We start from the raw sequence: 17,495 nt of genomic DNA, 5'->3' as shown, positions 1-17,495 counted from the left end.
TCTGACTTTTCCAGGCAGCTAAATTATGTAGTTGGGGAAAAGGGTATGGCTGTTTCCCGGGGCATTCTGTTGCTATGTTTTGTAAGGCAGCAGAGAAGTAAAACTGGAATGGCAGCAGATACTGACTACATAAACATATACATACAGAGAGACGAAAACCTTAGCACCGCCTTACCTGTGGTTAAACTTGTGACCAAAGGAAATCCAGTCTTTTTCAATTAACACCTAAAATGAGAATATTGCATTCAATGTTGTGGAGTAGAGCTGACATGTTGAAGCAGGCAGAAGAGTGGTATAAACAAGCAGTGTTGGAATCCCAGTTAATTCTTAGAATAAGCAGAAAAGTGGCAAGCAAGAAGGATGTAAGCAAGCAGTACTAGAATCCTAAATAATTTTCACAATTATCAGAAAAATAATGAGTGATGAGCACTGCTGCCCACTCAGGGAAACAGCACTCTTCATGGATGCAGAGAGGGTGCCAGTATTTCAGCACAACTTCAAATATCTTGTTTCATTGCTTTCTAAAATAGAACTTATAAATGTCTCAAACATCTTTTTAACATGTGACCAGTAACTTGATAACCACTTCTAGATGCTTTACTACTGCTGATTGACTTGGGAAAGGAACAGATTTTCCAATATAGCTGCTCATTGCAATCTAATGTCTAGAAAGACCCACTTCTGACACTCAAAATTAAAATGTTCACTGCAAATGAACACAAATTCTTGCTTGTACAAAAGCTCTTTGGGCTGTGAGAAAGTTTCTTGGTCAAGGTTAGGAAAAAAAAAATCAAACATGGGTGCCCAACTGATCCCCACCTTGAATAACATTTCAAAGAGAAATTGGGAGACTTTAACATGAACATATGGAAGCCTTCCTTCCTGCTTAAAACCCAAAACAAAATGAGGGTATATAAGGGACAGTTTATTTCCTATTAAAAACAAAGTTATTCATCTTAAGTGATGCCATACTGCTTCATTTACTCTGTGAAAGAACCTGCTTACCATGAATCCCTTCATAGTTCTGTAATATGGATCCAATAGAAGGCTTGCTACAGAGCAAACCTGGGCTGTCCTATCCCAGCCATCAGAGCAGTGAACAAGCACACTCACACCTTCCTCAGCCACAGCCTAAGGATACAGAAAAAGTCAGAAATTTCACAAGCAGGGAGGAAGACAATGGTAAGAGAGGAACAGTGAGACAGCAGCATATAGACAGAATTAACTTGGGAACTGGAAAAGCTCTTTCATTTTTTGCTCTACCACAGAGTTCTTAAGTTGAGTGTTGTGTCATTTGAAAATCAGTGTTATTCCTCTCATTTGAAAAGTTTTCATTCACCCCAGCCCGTGCAATATAGTGGTTGAGAATTACCTGTTTACGCTCCACTACAGGAAGATGTGGGATTGATTAATTTCAATTTAAATACATCAATCTGTCAAAGCAGACAACTACCTACAGCAAATTCAGATGCTCTAATACATCTTGTTCCACTCACATGCCACTTAAAGAATAGCCATGCTTGCAATATGGCTCTTAATTTTTCATCTTTTCATCATTCTCTGACCCAATAGCTTGGAATTTCCCCCCTGAACAAATTCAGAACCCAAACTATGCTAAACCATGACAATGGTAATGTCAATAAGGGCAATGTCTGCTTCCGATGGGAGCACTAGCCTGGACGTCATTGCAGCACACTGCATTGCCCTGATGACATGCTGTAAAGGTTTTTGGGGAAGCCTGTGGTAGTGGGAAACATCCATGTTTAATAAGCAAGATTTTATCAGTATGTTTAATGGAATAACTGGGGAGAGAGGAATCCATTTTATACATAAACACATAAAGAAGAAATTGTACTGAGTTCTCCAGAGTCTGGTGTTGTATTATTTTTAGAACTTGAGGGTTGGAGGTTGTTTTTTTAATTCTAAGGGTTTTGGCCTTTGTCATTTCTAAAGAGAATTAAATTTAGGAAGTAGAATATAAAACAGGTTAGGAAAGATATAGTTAGGGAAAAAAACACATTTAGGTTAAGTTTGGGCTTAATAGAGAATGAGGAATAATAATAAATTATCTATGTTTATCTCAAGAGACAAGTAAATTCTACCAAAATAGAACCCCTGTGGGCAGAAGACCAAGAACTGAGAACTGGGAACCATACAAACAAGAACAGGTCAAAAGGCACTGGGCTAGCAAGCATATGGACAAAGGATAATAAGACCAGCCATTGGGGAAAAACTAGCAAAGCTAATGTAAATGACCTTATTTCTACGAGCTAATGAAAGGTAGTAGGGCTGGGAGTAGTATACATGTATGTATCCCACAGCTGCTGTTTGGGTAAGAAACTACAGTTGCCTTCTGAGAAGGAAGAAGCAATGCAAGAGAAACAAGCAGTTAGTGAGGAGGGAAATCCATGAAGTTTTATCTGTATAGTTTTGTGCAGCAGGTCATGTGAATAAAATGGCCGATAAGAAATTGTAATAGCAATCTCAGAAATAAGAATTGAAGCAGTAAAAAGCCAGAGCACAAGGTAGGGGGTAATAAAATTTAAGCTACTGCTGGTAGATGACAAATGTCTGTATTACTTTAGGGGGGATTAGGGGAAATAATTTCTTATTAAAGCCAAAACTGTTTTCTGTAAAAGTTCTCAGATATATAAAAGTAGAAGCTGCTAGAGAGTTTGGCTATGGTAATACACAGGAGTTGGTTCAGGAGGTGAATTTAGCTGGTTGCCTGATAACTCAAAGGTGATAACACAGTAGCTCATTTTATACACTTCACCTTTGCAATAAAAATGCCAGCATCCATAATGGCTTTGATGTGCTTCAGCCAGCCAGAATTCTCCAGGCCCCACAGAAAGTCACTCATCGAAGGTGATTTCAGCTCACAAACTGCAAAATAAGACACGTATAACATTTATAGTAATTAGAGTTCCTTAAGCTTCACTGACTGTTGAGCCTCAGAGTTCTCTCTTCTTCAGTTATTTCCTGTGTAAAACATGCATCTTTTGAAAAGAAGGACTACTTCACAGTCAAACTTAACCTTTGAGAAACACATATATTTAAGAAATGGGGCTGGGTCAAATTTCACCCAATATACTGATTTAATTTAAAAAGAGAAGCTGTCATAAAGCCTATTGCAAACAAATCCAAATCCATCCTTCTATGAAGCATGCATTTTCCAAGGTTGTGTTGGGAGTGAAGTTTTCAAACCCCTGGGAGGAGTTGGTGTATTTAATCATGAGGACTTGGAAACAGAAAGCATTTGATTTTTGCTGTTGGACAGGCAGACAGACACCTAAATGGTGCCACTGCCTCCTGCTCCCAGCATCACCACAGATGATGGTGGTTGAGTTAGTGGTTCACTCTACAGTTCTTCATCCCTGAGTTAAGCCTTACTAAAGCTTCACTTGAAGTCAAAAAGTATTCTGATAGTGAGGACAAGACATAATCCATCAAAGAAAATATTTTCCTGAAAATCTTCCAAACTCTATGCCACATTTGAAGAAAAAAATAACAATCTCTCGGTTTCTACTCTAAGTTCCTTTCCTGCTGTATCCAAGCATCCATTTTGTAATATTACAGAGTTTGTGGCATCAGAACAAAAAAAGCAATCAGAATCTCAATCAGGTACCTCAATCCAGCAGAACAAATACTCAATGAAATTTAGTGCAATCTATTTTCAACAGTGAGATATTAAATTCGCCCCACAAATAGACTACATCTTTATTTTGATCCATGTAGAGTTATACTGTCTTTTAAGGAAAAATATATTAGCCACTGAAATTAATTTTCAGAGTACCGTGAAAAACATCATGACTTTTACTGAGTTAATGTATGATCTGTCAATTACTAATGTCTTAGTAAGTCTCTTGTGGTCTGGAAATCTTAAAAGACTCAGTTATTTACAGCCATTTTGGCCCCTGGCATAGCTTCAGTTTCCTTCGGGGTAATTGAAATTTAATTTTACAAGCCAGAGTTTACACCATATCTGACCTATCTGACTGTCCTAACTCCATTTAGTTCAGAAGCAAAATGGCCTAATGTGTCCATACAAAGTCTTGCAATGTTTATATGCAAGGCCCCTTCCAGATGGTTATTTTAAAAGTAATTTTGGAAGGATATTTATAAAGATGCAGAGATAGCAGCACTGAAAGCAAACAGCTTTCCATATGATTAATGTTCCTGTGCAGATGGGAGCATGACCAATTAGTGGCTGAATTCTGGCTGAAGCTGCTGTCTCTGTTTACAAAAGCCCAAGGTAAGGCTGAAACAGTGCTTTGCTCATTCCCACTCCCAAATTGCAGTCAATATTTACTGACCACTTCACTGAGCAAAGTTCATACTGTCCTAAATGCATACCCTGTATATTTCGCATGACTTTGGCAACTGATCTGGACCTTAACACTGAGTTCAATTATGAATTCAGTTATGAGGCTTATCCTTAGGGGAAAAGGCAGAAAAGGTACCAAAATCTTTGAGAAATATGGCCTGCTTCATCCACAGTGTATGCACGGGAAAATAAAGAGCTGCTGGGCAGAGCTCTGGGAATTCCAGCAATGCACCCATATCCCTGGATATGAGGAACCCATACCTCCTGGATGGGAGGAAGAAACAGGACACATGTTGGAAACTGCCTCTTCCACCAGCAAAAGTACCAGAGGAGTATGCTGGACTAGTCCCATTTCTGGCAGGACAGCCATAAGTAGAGGAAGGAGTACTTGCTGTGGGCCAAACCCACAGGTTTTCCTATTGGCTGCTCTGTCACAGAAGTCCAAGGATCAGAGGGCTGCTCCTACATCAGCAAGTGCTGCTCCTGGTATGAGGGGAGGAGAAGCTCGTATTTGCTGTTTAAATACAAACAGGGAGCATGTGGGGCCATCACCTCAGTGCACAACACACAGGGGTCAGGTCCCAGCTGGCCCCTGGGTGTGCTGCACAACCCACCCCATCCCAAACGCCAGATAGCAGCCTCAGGCAGCCCTTGGATCTTTATCGAGAAAAGTCCCTGTGTAATGTCCTTCTAATGTTAAAAATTGTTTCAAGGAGGTTGTGGACAGGATCAAAATTATCTCAAAGTTCTTCACATAGACCTGTCTATAAATGGAGAAAAATAAAAAGCCATAAAGGCAGCAGAGACAATTTTTTTTTTTCTCTGAAAGGAAATTCCATCATGTTGAAATGCATTTTACTTCCCTAGTACAGTCAAATCTCAACATTTTTTGCATATTCTGAAAAAAATCTTATTCTAAAAATTAATAATTTTATAATGCTGGTATAGTTTGTCAAAAATTAACATTAAACCAGGGTAAATATATGTTGAAGTAAGATAAATTGGCTTGAATTAAAGTCAGTAAAATCACAAAGCTGAAACAAATTTTTTTACCTACTCAAATATTTACATTTTCATAAGTATAAATTTAATTTTCTCAGCTTTTTCCCAAAAATCATAATTGAAATTAATACATTCCTAATATAAGTGCATTTCCTAATGGAAAACTGAATAATAATTTTTTTCAAATTTTCTCAGTATTGGAAGTTATTTAAAATTGTATATTGAAAATAACCTGCAATCTGGCATGTGAAGATCCTTTGCTCTACACTTCTGCTTAGTACCAGTAAATTCAACGAAACTGGCCTTGCATTTCAGCAATACATCTGGCCAATTATATCTTGATGTCCTTTTTTCATGCTGTACACTTCCAAGCAACAATACAGCTCACAATAAACTAAAATCAGTTTTCATCAGCCTCATTTGCCTTTTCAAAGGTTTTTATGCACCTTATAAAATCTTACAACAGATCATGAGCAGCAGACCCATTCTGTAAAGTTTATAGTGTAGTGTGATGTTTTACTTAAGATTCACATAGGTACAGTGATATTGCTATCTTATTTATGTATTCTTTTAATTATTTATATATTTTTGATATTGATAATACACCAGTAATTGATAATTATTGATATATTATCTAGGTATTCCTTGATAAAAATTTAAAGCCATATTAAATGTGTGTTATCATCATCCTTGACAGCCTTTTTGGTTCTAGGTCTCTTTGTATGCTCAAGTCAGGTAAAAGATCACCAGAAAAAGAGATTAAGGGACACATACAAATGGAAAAAGATAAAAACTACACAGCATCTTACATAAGGAAAGCCCTGACACGCTGAAAGTCATAAGATTTTTCTTTTAAAAAGTACTTCTCTGATTTCTAATATTATCAGTCAGGTTGATGCATGTGAGATTTCAATACAGCAAACATAAAACCAGGAAAAAAGCAGATGTTTTAAATATATGGCTCATTTGAAAATAGATGCTAAGAATTTGTGTCCCCCAAGCAGCCTGAAGTGTTAAATACATTAGGAATTACCTTGTTACATGCAAGGTTGGGCCATGGGCCGGTCTCATGAACTTTTGGCTCAAAAATTATACACAGTACTTCCCATACAGCCAGGCTGGTTGTTTACTATTTTAACTTTGATAGTCTTGAGCTGAACAAATAAAGGGACCTGTTTACTCACCCAGCCTCCCTCCTATCCAAACAAGACTTGATAGTGAACAAAAAATCCTTCTGTTTTCCTACCTGAGACCCTTAGGCCAAGAAAACTCTGATGAAGAGAGGGAGTGTTTTACCTGCAAAACAATTTAATGCTGCTTTCCATAAAATGCTCTTATTTGAAAACAGAGCATGGTTTTCCTATAATGGAAAATTTAAGCCCTTCTTAGATTTCAAATTTACAATTGCATACACTCGATGGGAGACAGACAAAGAGTAAAAGAGCATGGGCAGAGCATGAAATCAAGAATAAGACTGATGAAGCTGATCCAGGAGATGATGGAAGCTGTTATTTATGTACATGAAGTAAATACTGAGACACAGTGGAGTGAGCACTATTTACTATTTGCTTGTTAAAAATCAGCAAGCCAGTGAGGGTCAAGGATGGCTTATTTATCCTTGCTCTTTTCCCAGATGACCCCTATACAGTTATGTACTGCAAATATGAAATGGCAGAACAGATTTACTGGTTTATATACTGCTAAGTATTTATAAGGTAATTGTTATTAATTTCCATGGGATATTGAAGGTGATGAATAGTTACACCCACTGACTGTGAATTAATTTCATTAATAGACCTGATGTGATATGTTCTATACAGGGCATGAATGAGTTTCTGTTAAAATTCACAGTCCAAAATGCATGACTACCTTATATGAAAACCAAACCACAGTTTTTCTGAGCTTTAAAAAAAAAATCAATCTGTATTTTCCACTAGCCTTAAAGTCAGCTCTAAGGGATTTTTTTAATTTTATTATCAAAATGTAAATTTCAAAAAATGACATAGTAGCAGTAATGTGCACTGAATTAAAATTAATTTTATCATTAAACTAAATGATATCAGGATTTCAGCCAGGAAACAAGGTGTTTTCACAATTAAGAAATCACCAATCAATATTTGCCATGATGCTCCCTTGCACAAGTCCCATTAGCCAGCAGGCAGCTGCATGCAGCTGCAACAGGCAAAGAGTACTTTTCATACTCCTTTTCAGTGCTGCTGATTTCAGAGCAGCTATTCTGATTTGTTTGACAGAAGGATCAACTCTTTCCTCTAGATTCCAGTGAAGGGGAGTATTACCTTCAAGCATTTTCTGCAGACTATTTCTCATGACATGGATGTTCTCAATGCCTATGAACTGAAACTTGATGTTGGAGTAGTTGTCTTCATTTTCATATCCCTTCCCTGCTGCTCTGTTTGCCATTGCGTTGAGCTGAAAAACATAGGGAAAATTGGATGAAAACCAGTAGCAGAATCCTTTCAAAACAAACCTTGTGGTCTACAGCAATAAATCAGAGGGGTTTAAGTCAGGCACAAATAGGAAGCATTTGTCACAGTGTCAACACAAGGGGCTATGAATCGGGGATCTGTTTACAGCCTATTGCAGGGCACTGGGCTGCTGAGTCTCTGATATCCCTGTTTCACACACTTGGAGTGAAACGTCATTAGTGAGGTTAAACACAAAAACCCCACAGCCTAGATAGAGTTCCTCTGCAAGAGCATAAAGGTTTTAATCTGGTTTTAAAAAGCTGTTCTGCTTTTATATTGGATCAACATCATGTTTACTAGCAGAATGTACCCAGGAGGTGGCAGTGTCCCATCTTCCATGCCACTGTTTCATAGCATGTGCACACTTGTGCAGTAAGGTTGCCCGAGTTACTGCATTTTACTGCTCAAATCATCCAAAAGCTGATAAAGCTTACTTCTTTGAAGCTTGCAATAATGAAGAGGGAGTTGGAGTAGTTTTCCCTACTTTTATAGTATCTTGGCTCTTATGTAAAACTACAAAATATTTGAATTGACAACATCACCACAAATATTTTCATCTGCAATGCAGTGCTATCAAAGGAGTTGCTGTGCTTCAGTAAAAATACTTTCAGTTGGAAGTTGAAGTTTCATCTTCGAATCTGTTGCTTGCTTCCTGGCATGGGACAGTTACTAAATATTTCTTTAGCTCAGTTTTCCCAAGCATAAAATTAAGGATGGGGTTAATGCTTATTCTCCCCCCTTTTGGAATCCTTGGGTGGGAAGCAAAACTATCTGCCAAGCTCCTTATGCCAAATTTTGATCTTTGGGCTGAAAACTAGAGCTGATAGAAATTAATTAAGTACTTTTACTTTTTCTTTGATAGGTTTTTCTTAATAATTTTTTTTTTTTACTAAGTACCTACTTACTTTTTAAAAAAATTCCTGTAGCAAAATCTCACTGTGCAATAGAAAGAAATTGTCTTTTTGCATAAAGTCCCTGTTTTTCTGTGAAATTCATGCTGTAAGGCTGTGGGACCTTTGAACTTCCCAAGAAATATGAAGGCTCTGAGAGTGACAAAGCAGCTCAAGTGGCAGAACCTCCATGCCTCAAAACACAGCTAACAGCTTCTGCTCAGGAAAGATTTAAGAAATAAATAATAAAGGATATTGACTGGACAAAAAGTGACTTGTCTTCATTTCAGTGAGAGCCAATGCTCATGAAAAAGTAAAAGAAGGGGCCAAGAGGCTATGCAGATAACTCTGTCTCCAGTTTATTTCCCAATAGTGCAGGCAGTACTATTGATTCGCTGCTTCTGTGGTCACAGCTGAAACTCACAGTAATATATTTTAGTGCTTAGCTAATGGCATCATGGGATATACAAGAATGTCGCCTTTTCTGACCTCTTCCACCCCAAACACACATACTCCCAATATTCAACTTTAATTTGGAGCCAATACACACAACTGGGGACTGATTGTCTGATGCCATCTCCTTCCAACCAAGATAACAACCCTAGCTTTTTTACCTTATATGTCAAAAGAGGTTTCCAAGGGCCAAACCTGATATCTTAACTTTCAAAGGAAAGAGCTAAAAAGTTACATTTGTTACAAAGTTACAATGAACACCATTGGGAATTGAAACATTGCACGAATTTCATGATAAAACAGAAGGAACGACACTCTGGATAGAAACCTGGGCAAAATACCAGCATTTTTGATTTATTCCAATCTTGGGGAAAATTTCTTTTAACTTATAGTATGCAGTTCAGGAAAGAGCACAAGAAAAAAACCCCATTCTTGTCTATCAATCAGCAGTCTGCTAATGTTTTTACTATCAATGGACAATGAAAAAAAGATACAGCCTGTGAACAGCATGTCAATTAAGGACAAAGTCCTCGGTGTGACTTGCAACAAAGATAGAAATTATCTGCTGAATCCTAATCTTTCTCTTTTGAAGTTGACATCAGTGTTCTTGTACAAACAAAATGAGGCAGTCTCTCTCTGCAGTAGCCTATAGCTTCTGGAAGAAAGATCTGTACACAAGTCTCAGCCACCACAAACCCCTGAAACCCTAAACGGAAAATATCTATCCTCTAACTAACCTAGTACTCAGCACATAAATACCATTAACTGTTTCTGCAGCAGAGCAATTTTATCACAAATATCCTTTCTTAAAGGACAATCTGAAATAGCACTCTTTAAAAGTAAATAAATAGAAGGTTAAATTGCAAGGCTTTCTGACACTCATTTATTTTAAATACTGTCAGTTGCCAAACTTTGCAGCTGCCACAATATTTACTAACAAGTTTTCCACATCATCTACCAAAATTCCATCTGTTGCTCTTAAAGTAGTGGTTGTGAAGCTCTCTAAATTGTGCATGTACTTGATTAATCTCAGTGAATATGAGGATACAGCCTCTAAAGGTAAAAGACCTCACTTGCAAGATTTCCTGCCATTTTCTTTAATCTGGGGGATAACCAAGCTGTGTCTTGCTATAAAGATTATACAACTAATGTGTTTTACTCATAAACAGTAAGTTTATATTAGCTTATTCTGTGATCACATAGAGGAATGACAGTGGCTTAAGTAAAGTTGCATTTGGTCATCCTGCTATATCCAAATGAAGTGGAAACAAAGCTTTCTTCCACAGACAAATATTTTGTTTTGAAAATTATCAAGTGCAATGAGGGAAAAGCACTTGGGAATGTTGAATTGAAGGATCCATCAACATTCACGATCTTTGCAAGGAACTGGTTCTTATGAGATATAAGGCAAACAGTTTTGTAGCCGCCTATGGGAATGGGAAGCCTTCTACCAGCCTTGATATCTTATCTTTACATTTGCTAAAGGTTCCCTGAGGAATGCCAGGAACTGCTTCCACCGATCCCTATCCCTTGCTATATGTTCTAGATTTATAAATGCATTTTCATGTGCAAAATTGTAACAAGGCATCTGGGATCACAGGAGCTTTGTAGATCTGTCCATTTTTGCTGCGCAGAGAGAAGTAGGAATCTGGTATACAAACTTCTTTACATCAAAACTTTTTTTTTACAGAGAAGTTCAGTGAAAATAAACAGTCTTCATCTCCTAACTGGCTCCTGAAGAAGCCAGCATTGCTGGAAATATGCTGGCATTCATGGCTAAGTGAGCCACTTTCAGTCTCTCCACACCCTCCACAAAGTATGGGCTTTTTCCACTGCACACAGAAGATGTCTCAAAGTAATTTACCAGGTATTAACAGGTAGGACCCATCCTTTAATTTTATTAAAAATTAAAGGACAGCTCCTTCCTGTTAATACCTGGTAAAACATTATTAATAGCCAGTAAGTCATTAGCAATAAATCCCATCAGTCAAAGACAGCCTTAAATAGGGAAGAGTACCAATACCATCAGAGAGGAAACAAGCTGTAACTATTATTACATACAGAAAACTGTTAAACAAGCATTATTTAGGCAGCTAGGTCTGTACTTCATAGCTAACACCCATTCTGAACACAATGGTACCGATCCTTTCCTAGTGCTCATCACAATTCACTTGCTTCAGGACCATAAGTAAGCTGGTAGCATCTTCATCTTCCCAATAAAAAAGAGGGAACTGAAGGTCAAAGCAGTTACCAGATTACACAGTCCTTGGTGAGACTTGGGTAAATGAGACATGCCAAGGCCCTCATTTTCTGGCTACTGCCTCCCATTAGAACCGTGAGCACTCACAGCACCTCCCCACCAACACCCATGTCTTCAGTCACCAGCCATGCAGGTTCCTCGTATCTGCCCCAGCTCTGCCCTTCCTCACTCCATTTCTCATGTTTCTCAGCTTTACCCACCTTGACCTTTCAGGCTCTGTCTTCTGATCTCAGGATACTGAAACAGCTTCCTTGTTCCTTTTCCTCATTTATTCTCATTTTTCCTTTTCCCATGCTATAGCTAATCCTACACCTACAAGGGATTTTGTGGAGATTTGCCTCTTTAGTTTCGTTTCTTCAGAGGCTTTGGTAACTAAAAGGGGAAAGTTGCTGATAGTGCAATAAAGAATATATATATCCCTACTACCTCCTCCAGATACTGAAGTCTATCTAGTCTTTATCACCTTGAGCTGTTTGCTAGCATCACAATTTGGATACAATGTTTTTTTAGCTTCCAACCTCTTCTAGGTCATTACTGAGTTTCTATATTTCTCCATATTTTTTTCTAAAGCTTTTATCTTGGCCAGAGGCTTTTAATCAGTTATAGATATGGCATCTGATGTCACTACTTATCACATTTCAGATTCTCTCTCAAAACCACCAAAGTGCTGGAGATATTTAAAGGTCTCTTCCATTCTTGTCATCTCAGTAACTTGTCTTTCCTTAGCCTTGTGCAGAGGTCATTGGAATTTTCTCACTTCCAGGAGAAATCGTGCATGGAAAATTATAGTATAAGCAGGCAGAGGTTTGCAACATTACAAACAACTGTAAATACATTTTATAATGGGAATTATTTTTTGCAGTCTCATCAGAAATATACTTACTTGATAGCTCCTTTGCATGTGTAAACAGTTACAATTACACGTTATTTACTTTTCTGTATCTTGACATTTTGCTAAGAACAAGAAAAGGGAAAAGTTCAGTGTAAAGGAGAAAATTCTCCCAGAGATAATAATGTGGTCAAGGTTTCTAGTCAGGATTCCCCTGATAAATCCTCATGTACCTGTGAAGTTACACAGGTGCATCTAAGATCAGAAGTGACTTGGTCAGTCACTTAGATTGTGTATCTTCCCTAAACTATTCAGCCCAGAGTCAGTCTTGCTATGTGCAAGAAATTTAATGTACTTACTTTGGGCCGAGTGTCAACAACATATATGAAATCACTTCCTGGATTGGCTTTTCTAATGGCCTGGAGCATCTGTTCATCCTCAAGGCATCGAGCACTAAAGCCAGATAAAGGCTGGCTGCTTCTACATATGGAGGCCTGCAGAAAAGCAGACAAACAAACAAAAACCCTAACATAATTATAAAGTAGAAATTGTTTAGCATCCAGAAGCATTTACAAAACCAGATCATTAGATGTCTGCATAGATGTACAGTTACATGAGAAAGGCAGAATGGTAAAATTAATTACATATTAATGTATACATTATTCTTAAAAAAGCAAGGAGATATTAAAACAATACAACCCCATTGGCCCAAGCCTAGTTTTGAATGCAAATTTTAGAGCTATTTTAAGTATTGTATTTCCCTAATGTGGAATAACTCCTGAAAGGTGATACCTCAAGGATGACTACAGCCTTGAAATCATGAGAACATTGATATAACATAATGAATAGGTCCTTTTGCACTGTCACTCACACTTACCAGGTACGAGACAGATTACACCCAACCTATACCAGTGCCCGCTTTACTGAACAGCCTGACACCATGAGACCAGGAAACAAAAATGTGTAACATGCAGCCAGATTACCAATTGTTGTGTATTTTTAGCACTGCCTCTGGAAAAAGACCGTACTGCACAAGAAGTGGGTCAGGCAGCCTGACTCCTGGAGTACTTGCATTAAGCAGGGCTATTGAAGGAGGCAAGAGAGTTTCTCCACAGACCCATCAGGATCAGACCTCCAGACGAAACCAGGAAAGAAGAAACAAAATGTGAAATGGGTGTGCAGGGAGATTTTTATTTTTGCTAGGCAGAGGACAGCTAGATTTGTAGAAGGCAAGGGGATAATATATGCACTTTCTAAGCACTGAGCACAAGCATGAAGAGAATCTGCCTGCTCAAGGTCACAACCTGGGCAGGCTGTCCTACAAATTATTTATTACTGTGAGAAAGGACATGCTTTTTTCAGTCACATCTTTGAATTATCAGTAGTTAGTAAAGTATGGCTCTTTAAGAGAGAAACCCAGAATTGTGTGAGACACTGTTCATACTTCATTAATGGTTTTGCAGACAGGTTATTTCTATTTAGAGTCTAATCTTCTGATCATCACATATTCCAGTGATTTATTATGTGCTATTGCATAAGCTGAACAGACAGTTCCAGACTTTGATCTTATCATATTTACACAGACCATGTAGGACGCAGAGGTGTCACATCACCACTGAATTTGTCAGGACAAAGGAGCTATGTGAAAGCTCTGGATATGAAAAACTGAATGAGTGGTACCTGTCTCCTCTGTGTGCAGCAGGCTCTTCCCAAACCGCTGTGAGCATTTTAAATCTTACCCCTCTCCTGCCCATTACTCTATTTGCTGGCAACTCATGGCAACCTCCAAACTCACAAGGAGGTATTTCCTTCAACATTGCTTTTCCTAGCTCTTTAAACTATGATGGATCCAGGAGTAAACACAACACTTCAGATCCTGGTATTTTGAACCTTAACCTGAACTCCAACCACAACAGGGAAAACATTCAGGCTGAAACATGAAACTCATCCAAGCTGAATTACTATATATTGGAATCTACTTGACCCTGAGACCTTTTCTTTCACTGAGATTTAGAAATGTCCAAGTGTTTTGAATCCTAGGTATCTATATTTGGACATAATTGATATGCAAAGTGATTAACTCTGAGAAGTTTCACCTTAACAAAATGTTAAAAATAATATGTAATTTATGCTGAGATTGTATTTACTATTTAAATCTTCCTATTCTCCACTTGCATTGTAAAATTCATAGATCTTTATGGAAGCAATGCTCTGATGCAGGGTAAATGAGTGAAAAAAAATGCAGGGTAAAGGAGTGAAAATAATGTCTTGTTCCTTTCTTCTGAAGCTCAAATCTATGATAGGGGCTGCTGTAAAGGCAAGATTTCCATGGAGATTGTAGCTTATGATTCCTGCTTGTGACATTCTGCAGAAATATGGCCCATCCTGTGTGGCAAGCACTACAGATGCCCTGTAATCCCAGACTAGCTCTATCTCTTGGAATGTCCTGACCATCCCTGAGCACTAGGGAAGACCTCTCAGTGCCACTCTGGACTGAAGCAGGAGTCACACAGATCCTTTGAGAGTACAAAGGGGACACCATTCTCCTAACTGGTAATGACAGCTGAGCTAAGCCTGTCCCTAAGGGGCTGGAGCACAAAAGTAAAAACACCCAGTTTGTGGGATCCTTCAGTCTCCTTCCTCACCTCAGCTGCCAGAAACAGAAATGCAAATAGTCTAGGTGCAGGGTTTTCTTCCAAATGATTACAGACAAGTGAAGCAGATCCTTGCTCCGCCCTGAGAATATTTGCTATGGAGAGGGGAAGGTGGAACCCCTCACTCTTGCAGACAAGGAGAGTCTCTTCAGCAAACCCACAACATACTGCTCAGCCAACATCTAGTAGCTCTTATATCCATCCTTTCTGTGTCTCTTCACAGATCTTTTCTTGAAAAGCTACTCCTGATTCTCCAACTGATGCAAGTATACTTTTTCAACTCCTCAACTTGCTCTCAAGCTACCAGATCCAAAACTGCTCTGTTCTCCTCCCAGTCACCTACTAGGCTCCCTGCTACTGGCCTTCACTGCTCTGCCACCCATGTCTCAACGCCTCTTGTACTACTCCACTTCATTGTGATACAGAGATCACATATTTTTTGTGCTAGCTGGATGATGAAACTGGGTTTATATGTCTGCATTAAATGTCTATTAATGCCTATTAATGAACTAACCACACTAACCAGACTACACTAATATTTTTTTTTAATTAAATAAACACTGATTTCTTCTTGCAAAACCTTACTAGAAGAATTATGAGACCAAAGCCAAAATAAGCAAACACTTCAAGGCTACAAATTCCCACTTACATTGTTACCCTTGCAGTAGTAGGAAAGAGCTGGGAAACGCCTTCGGCTCCGAAATTTAGAACTCCCCACTATGATGTGTGCAGTTGCAGACTTTGGTACATAGACTTCTGTAGGATAGGAGTCACAGACCTGTGAAAGCAAACTCTGCTTGATCTACAAAGTACAAGTATCATTAGCCATTTCCACAGCAAAAACAAAATATCAAGGAACTCAAACCTCAGGGATATTCTGTCATTACTGTATACATATCATTGACATTGCTCAAAATGTTCTTTCCAAGACGGAAAGTATTAATCCTAACTTACACATGGCAAAACTGAAGCAAAAGGGTTAAAGGGCTGTATTTCCAAATGTTAATTCACGCCTTGTTGAGGACAGGTTTAACACACATTCATTCATACCAGAAAAGGTTTATCATTACATATAGCAAGGTTGTATTTACAACTGCAGTGCCCTCTGTAGCAGAATTTGGGAGTAAGTATGGGAGTGGGTGAAGTTCTCAAACATTCTGCTGGGAGGGGACAACAATGGGAGGGGACAATAGAGCCAAATTTTTTGGAAAAATTGATAATAAAAAAAAGGACAAAAATAGGGACATGGAGACAAGAAACTAAGCCACATGAAATGAAGTTACCAAAAGGCAAGCAGCCCTGACAATGCCTACCACTTCGGAGAGGAACCTGATGAGCCTGCAAAAAAAGCCCCAGATTCCCTCTGGAGACAAGTGAGACCACAGATGAAAACCTGGTTTTACCCCCTTTTCCTGATATTGTCTGAAGCATTTTGACTGGGGTCAAAAGGATATTCAGTATCTCCCTTTGACTTTCTGAGATGACTAAAGCACTGAGGATGCCCAGGATGAAATTACTTTCTGAGTCAAGAGATATGTAATGAAGGAGAAAGGAAAGGAAGAGCTTGTGGAAGTTACGGCTGTGGTGAACTGGATTTTATTCATGATGACATTTTTCCTACACTTTATCTTAAAAGAGGTCAAACATTTTTTTCCACCCATTTTCACAAAAAGAAAACAAACCCTGACAGCACATTCAGTCTTCTCTGAGAACTTCACAGTCCTTCCTTAACATGGGTATGTTCCAGCAACAGAACCAATGGAGTGCATGGACAAACTTTCTTCAACAATATCTTGGGTATTATTTCTCACAATTAATTAAAATTCTAAGGCCTTCAATTGTACACGACTGAACACAGCAGGACAGCAGGCAGCTAGGAAGATATATGACCTATAAGATGACTGTGAAAAACACTGACAGTCAATCACAGATGCTTCAAAAGGAGCGTGGGAATAGCCAATGAGGAAAAAAAATTGCCAAGCTCACTATTTTGAGTAATTTTTTTTTCTTAAAATGACCACATAGTAATTTTACATAGCCCTGCATGTCAGGGAAACTCTTATTCACACACATAATATTAAGTATGACTTAAACTTCTTCCCAGGCAGCCAAACCCTAACATTTAAAACACTGTGGCCATATTCTCTGTGCTTCCTTTCAACATCTGTTAAATGAAGACACATGCTTTCTCTCACTTTCTGTGTGCCATTTTATGTGAAATAGTAGAGGAACTGCACCTTACTACGTGTGTGTAGAGCACTGAGCACAAAGAGATGCTGCCACAAAGCACTATGGTAGTCCTCACTCAGGCTGCTGATTTATTGTACAGACAGCCTCTGTAACAGAAAAATCACAACAACTCACTCCGTAGTCTCTGTTTACATCACTAATCTGCCAATAGTTGTTTGGAACACCCATCCGATTATATTCTTCATTGAGGTCCACGAGCTTCCAGCCTTGTTCTCGTTCTTCTTTATCTAATTTTGGATTGAAGGAGAAGCAATACAGCTCTTCATATTTCACTGGGAAAAAAATAAGCAAAGAAACAGGAACAGTAAACAACTTCAGATTTCTCATCCTGAAACCACACTTCA

General features: G+C 38.5%; 1 protein-coding gene across 4 annotated transcripts in view; it reads right to left on the bottom strand.

Moving 5' to 3' along the window:
- Positions 1 to 17,495, bottom strand: part of MTMR7 (myotubularin related protein 7) — a 43,639-nt gene that overhangs the window by 8,226 nt on the left and 17,918 nt on the right. For 2 of the 4 annotated variants that reach the window (XM_039550307.1, XM_039550306.1), the window contains 7 exons: positions 17,266 to 17,423; positions 15,551 to 15,679; positions 12,607 to 12,741; positions 7,627 to 7,759; positions 2,777 to 2,886; positions 1,006 to 1,131; positions 176 to 225 (listed from right to left, as the gene is read on the bottom strand). In XM_039550307.1, the coding sequence (XP_039406241.1) occupies positions 176 to 225; positions 1,006 to 1,131; positions 2,777 to 2,886; positions 7,627 to 7,759; positions 12,607 to 12,741; positions 15,551 to 15,679; positions 17,266 to 17,423 (841 nt within the window). The remainder of the gene's footprint in view (positions 1 to 175; positions 226 to 1,005; positions 1,132 to 2,776; positions 2,887 to 7,626; positions 7,760 to 12,606; positions 12,742 to 15,550; positions 15,680 to 17,265; positions 17,424 to 17,495) is intronic. The other 2 variants (XM_039550308.1, XM_039550309.1) reach the window with 2 other exon arrangements.

This window comes from Corvus cornix, chromosome 4 (assembly GCF_000738735.6).
Source record: "Corvus cornix cornix isolate S_Up_H32 chromosome 4, ASM73873v5, whole genome shotgun sequence".
NCBI classification, from domain to species: Eukaryota; Metazoa; Chordata; class Aves; order Passeriformes; family Corvidae; genus Corvus; species Corvus cornix.
This window is presented reverse-complemented; position numbering and strand designations above follow the sequence as displayed.